At 51.0% G+C, this 6081-nt stretch overlaps 1 protein-coding gene across 1 annotated transcript; it reads right to left on the bottom strand.

Annotated features, from left to right (window-relative positions):
* Positions 1 to 3023: 3023 nt before the first annotated feature.
* LOC136528043 (uncharacterized) lies at positions 3024 to 3914 on the bottom strand. Its single transcript, XM_066520940.1, has one exon. It carries the CDS (start codon positions 3912 to 3914, stop codon positions 3024 to 3026), a length of 891 nt encoding a protein of 296 aa, XP_066377037.1.
* Positions 3915 to 6081: the final 2167 nt, after the last annotated feature.

Raw genomic sequence — 6081 nt, 5'->3', positions numbered from 1 at the left:
TGGCGATGCTCAACCGAGGCAGGCGCATGTTGTGTCTCCTGCCGTGGGAGGACCTCCCGCCACCCATCGGTGTTGGGGGTAGAGACCCTTCCACGGTGACCAAGTCATTGCCGGGCAGGGATACGGCCATCCAATGGTCGAGTAGTCAGGTCGTGCACCAGCTGGGGCGTGGTCGACTATGTCTCCTCCGTCTTCGCCCCGGTCCATGCCGTCCAGCATCCACGACGCCACGGCCCTGAGTCATGACCAGACGAGCCTAGGCGCGCGGTGGGGACACATCTACCGGCTTTGTCGGGCGACGAACGGCGTTGAGGTAGGTGGTAGGGTTGTCGTTGTCGGACTCATCGCCGTCGTTGTCCGTCCAACGACGGCTCTTCATGCGCCCACTAGAGGAACAACCTGGGTGGAAAGGCGTCGTGTCAGGTGAGAGGGTGAAGGAGCTTCCAGCGCCGTCGAGGTCGCCCGGAGGCGAGGAGGAGCAGCAGGCCATCAGATCTGCGTGCGGGTCGGCCGTGGCGGCCAACGCCGATGCTGCCGCCGGCGAGGCTAGAGGCGGCGGAGGGGACTCGCTCGGCAGCGGCCGGGCAGCTGGCCCGCGAGTGCCACGTGCATCGGCGTCGGTGTGAGTGCCCAGGGCAGCATCCGACGACGGCGGGGAGGCAGCCTCTGTCGGTGGCGGCGGCGGCTGCGACCCGCAGAGCCGCCTCGGCGCCGGATCCGGCGGGGGTGGCCTTGGTGGCGGCCGCGACAGCGGTGCCCGATGTTGGCGGCGGTGCGGCCCATGAGGGAGCACGTGGAGGCATCCCAGCGCCGAATCCGGCGGGTGCGGGCCCTGTGATGGCCCCGGCGGCGGCTCCCGTCGTCGAAGGCGGCGCGGGCGAGCCTAGGCGGTAGGGACTGGCTGCCGACGGTGGGCGAGCCCGAGGGTGGCCGTCCGTCGGCAGCGGGTCGAGTTCGCCAGCCGCGCACGAACGAAAGAGGGCGCCGGCGTTGGTGTGGAGGCAGCCGCTTGGCAGGCCGTCTGTAGCGTCCTCGATAGCGGGATCCGGCGTGGGCGGCCCGTGGGAGGCGGCCAACGGCGACGGAGAGGTAGTAGACAGCGTTGGCCGGGAGCTCGACACGGATGGGGCGCCGGTGGCTCGCCTGCGCCTACGCGCGCTCGTGGGGGTGGGGAAAAGGAGCGGGAGGTAGGGAGGGGAGGCGACCGGCGGTGGCGACGGGCAAGGGGCCAGAGGGGTCGGGGGCTAGGGTTAGGGGCGTGCCTTACAGAATGATTTTTTTCGTGGAAGCTTATTACCTCCAAGAAGGAGAAAATTGACTTGCGCACGTTTTACACCGTATGAATGCTTTTTTGTATGCGCGTGTGGAAGCGGAAGCAGCGTAGCCTCACGCACAGATTGATGTACAATTCTATATGCACGCATGCACGCAGTCCAGGATGTAACAATGGGTGCAGGACATAGTCTCCCTGCGCTCCAAAATAAGTATATCACTATAATATTAGCAACATTTATATCTTATTATAAAAATAAATTCAATAAATTATCTAATGATATTAATTATGTATTATAAATATTAATATTTTTTAAAATATTTGGTCAAAGTTAAAATCATTTACCTCCTCAGAAAGCGAGAACGATACTTATTTTGGGAAGGATGGAGTAATATATATGTAATAGTCGTTTGCATGATAAGCTTTCTACTAATTAAGGAGCTTAACCTAGGACGGAGCTGTCCCTAGAACTTCTGAAGAGTTTAGAGAGAAACACAAAGACAGGCCTGCATAAGTTTACAGGCCCAAGTGGTTTACGTCTTTGGGAGGATAAATGGTTGGTTAACTTTTTCCTCAAAAATCATATATATCCATCTCATATAACATTACTAGGAAGAATCATGCTATAGTGTGACATGTCTTTAGTTATGTACCCCTCAATATTGATCTCCTTTCGTAAGCATCTAATGGGAGCTAGATAAGTCAACTAAATGGAATGGGCTAGTTGTGAAAGTTGCGTTTGTACGACTTGATGACCAACAAGATTCTTTGAAATGGGGTGCTACCAAAAATGTTTTTTTCAATGATGCCTCCAAATTATGAATCAAAATTTGATGCCTCCAAATGAATTCATGTGGAAACTTAATTAAGATCTTTACCTGGTTCTTAAATAAATGTGTTATTTTAATCAAGGACAATTTAATCAAAAGACGTTGGAAAGTTAGTGAAAATTGTTGTTTCGATAACAAGGAAACTATCCAACATTTATTTTGGACTACCATGTCTCTATATTCATTTGGAGAGCACCTCAAGTCTTGCTTTTGGCTTACAACTGCTACATAATGTAGCTAATTTATTTGGGGATTGGCTGCAAACAATAGCGCTAATAAAGTTGCGTCTCCAAATTTGGGTGGGGTGAGTGCAGTATGCTGGTCTATTTGGTTGAGTAGAAATGATGTTGTATTTGACAAAAAAAAGAATTTATTCTTTTCAAAGTTTTTGGACCCAATTACAAAATAAGAGTGTTAGGCCAATTGTGAAGTGAAGTTGGGCCATGAAATTTTTTGCCAATCATGGGTGGTTGCCTTCTAATAGCCTCAATGCTTAGGTTTTTGTTGTTTGAATTTGTGCTTTGTGCTCAAAATATTGTCTATTTTTAGTTTTTTTTTTTTTGTCAAAGGCTGAAATTTCAATTTTTGTTTGGCTGAGTGCACAACTTATGCGAGGCCGAATTAAAGATTATTCCTTTTTGTGAAATAGGGTAGTGGCTATATGAAACAGAGAGTATTTTGCGTAAGCATTGATTAATACTCTTTATTTTGCCAAAAAAAGAACCCAATGTTATTAATGTCTCACCGCTGTAATCACATACAGTACAAGCACGTTTTGCATTGGCTCGTGCATGAACACTGATGATCGCAGCCTAAAAAATACTAACCTCTTAATAATAATCATACAACTTTATTTGGTTTTGTTCAGGTCGTGTTCAGCATGATGCGCCAACCTTAATTCATTTCACACCAAGCTGTAACTAAAATGTTGGCGTGTGAATGTTGAGCAAGGAAACCCTGGTCTGCACGAGGCTCCTGAACACCTTCTCGCTCTCGCTCTCCAGCTCCCTCACGGACTGCTCCAGCTCCTGCAGCTTCTCCAGCGCCGCACCCTCCCGCCGCTCCTCACCGTCACCCACCGTCCTCTGCTTGCTCCTGGACAGCGGCGGCAGCCGGCTCTTCTTGGGCGAAGACGAGGCCGGCGATGCCAGCGCCGCCGCGGCGTCAGCGACGGCGCCGACCTCGAGGAACACGGCCGAGGCGGCCGCCGCGGTATCCTTGACGGCCTCGGCGACCGCCCTCGCGACCTCGGCCTCCGCGTGCGCGCCGCCGCCCATGCCGCCGCCGGCGGTGGAGGTGGCAACAGCAGGACGCGCGCACTTGGCAGCCTCGCGTGCCACGGCGGCGGCGAGCTGCTCGAGCTCCCTCCCGGCCTGCCGCTGCGCGCGCGCGGCCGAGGCCAGCTTGGCGCCGTCGCGTCTGCGCACGGCGGCGCGGAGCTCGGCCGCGTGCTGTCGGAGCGCCACCAGCGCCGCAAGGAACGTGCCGAAGGCGTCGGCCAGGACGAGGAAGCCGTCCAGCAGGCCGTCGGAGTCGGCGGTGCCGGCGGCGCGGGACAAAGCGGCCTGCGCCAGCGGGAGGCGCAGCAGCTCGTCCAGCACGCAGAGGAGCGCGCGCACGTGCGCCAGTGATAGCGGGTACTTGGGCCCCGGGTTGGACGTCCACGACCGCAGCGCTAGGAGCTGGTCGTCCACGTCCGCCAGCAGCGGGTGCGTGTGGCACGGCACGCTCGCCGACCGCACGTGCCAAGCCACTGCTAGCGGCCTAGCCGAGCTCGCCGGCGGCGGCACGGTCTTCGTCGTTGGCGCCATTGATATCGCAGTCGTCGTCACGTACGATCGATCTCTATGTTCGTGCGTCTTGATGGCTTCGCTAGCTGTGTGATCGGTGTCGGTGGGCGCGACGATGGAAGTGGAACTGATGGATCGGTCGAGCTCGACGACAAGCCAAAGTGTGTCCGTGCGGCGTGTACATATATATCGAAGAGGAGAGGACGAGGAAGACGACGTCTAGAGGAAGGACGACGACGAGGTAGCTATCTGGAGCTGTTGGGTTGTCGCGGTGCTTGTCACTGTTTGAAAAGCCATGCACACGGCAGCAGCTGAGCTGAGCAGAGGTAGCTGGATGGATCACCGACGAAGTTTCTATGAAGTGGACGCTTCACATGCACACGCTCGCACGCTGACTGCAGGCACAGCCTCACAGTCAGTCACGGGACAGGCGGACAGCCAGCCCTTGAAAGCTGTGCAAGTACGCGGCGTGGAGTTCACCGCATGCATGCCCGCCACGCACGACGCCACGTGCGATTATGAACCGTGGTAGTTTCTATACATATTAATTTCTATAGACACTATATATATAAAAATTATAATCCCAATGGATAGTTTTTACAGGACAATTTTCTATCTAATCACATACATTCTCTCTCTATTCTCTACCAATCACATCATCATTTCATGTCTTGGTTCTCGTGTAGACATGGTTTCTAACTTAGGGGGTGTTTGGTTCCTACAGAAAAATTTTAGTCCCTGTCTCATCGGATGTTTGGACACATGCATGAAGTATTAAATATAGACGAAAAAAATAACTAATTGCACAGATTGTGGCTAATTTGCGAGACGAATTTTTTAAGCCTAATTAGTCCATGATTTTACAATGTTGTGCTACAGTAAATATGTGCTAATGGCGGATTAATTAGGCTTAATAAATTCGTCTCGTAAATTAGTCTCCATCTGTGTAATTAGTTTTATAATTAACTCATATTTAGTTCTCCTAAATAGCATCCGAACGTCCGATGTGACATGGACTAAAATTTAGTCCAGCAAACCAAACACCCCCTTAGACCCGGTTTATATGATTTTTGGTCTCTCTTTTTAACAACTACCTTGTCACATCAACAAAACGCTTAGGTGGCAGTCTAATTAATGTCCATAGAAACTATGGTGATTTCTGCATTGGAAGTGCCCTTATATATATTAACAAAAATGTCCGTACGTTGCAACAGAAGAAAAGGTATAGTGTTATCCAGTGGTGGATCCACAGGGGGGCTGGGGGGGGGCTCCAGCCCCCCCCTAATTTCTTGATTTCAAGCCTAATTACTGTAGCAAAAGCTTGATTTCACCATTAAATCTTCATGCAAATCAACATCTCCATTGTTTTAGCCCCCCTTATCCCGCATCGTGCATCCGCCACTGGCGTTATCCAAAGTCTTGACATGTATGTGTTGTTTTGTATTTAAAGCTATAATTTTTTAATTTACATCATTATATTTTTATTGCACTCGACATTATACTAAAAAAACATACGTAAATAATTTTGAGCCAATATATTTTATTGTACTTAAGTAATCAATTACAGACACAGCGCATGAAGGGTCAGGGGTGCACATTTTCACTTCTACTTCCTATCATAACATCCAAGAATCAACAAATGCAACTGAGAATACTACATACCAGTGAATTTACTTAGGGTATAAACATTTCATCGTGCAATTTTTGTTAAAAAGCCGATCAAGAGCAATAACACACAATTAATTAATGAGAAATATCACCTATGAAGCAGTTTTTTTACTTCAACTCCACAAGCAGCTCCAATGACGAAGATGAAGTTGTTTTGATGAAATATTTGGTAAAAAATGGTCCTTGTGCTAGGTAAAAACTATAAAATGCACATAATAATTTTTTTTCCATTTTTCTTTTTCTTTTTCTTTTTTTCTCTTCTTTCCTATCCTTATTATCCGCTAGCTCGGAGTCACGAGGCCTCATCCACTCGCACTCGAGGCCTCCAACTTCGTCCGCCTGAAGCCTTGCCAAGGCGTCCACGGAGCCTTGACGGTCACAGCACCTCGGCGGCCACGGAGCCCCGACGCGACCACGCCGCGGCGGCCCGCCGGCCACATGCCCCAACGACTCGGCAACCTTGTCCGCATTGCCGTCTCCCTACCCCACCCTGCGTCGTCGCCGTCGCTCATCCTCACCT

The sequence above is a fragment of the Miscanthus floridulus genome, chromosome 19, assembly GCF_019320115.1.
Source record: "Miscanthus floridulus cultivar M001 chromosome 19, ASM1932011v1, whole genome shotgun sequence".
Classification (NCBI taxonomy): domain Eukaryota; kingdom Viridiplantae; phylum Streptophyta; class Magnoliopsida; order Poales; family Poaceae; genus Miscanthus; species Miscanthus floridulus.
Note: the sequence above shows the minus strand (reverse complement) of the source record. Positions and strands in the feature narration are given on the sequence as shown.

What these genes read in the sequence shown, in the direction of transcription:
- LOC136528043 (XM_066520940.1), bottom strand. Translation starts at nt 3,914, where the DNA reads ATGGCGCCAACGACGAAGACCGTGCCGCCGCCGGCGAGCTCGGCTAGG.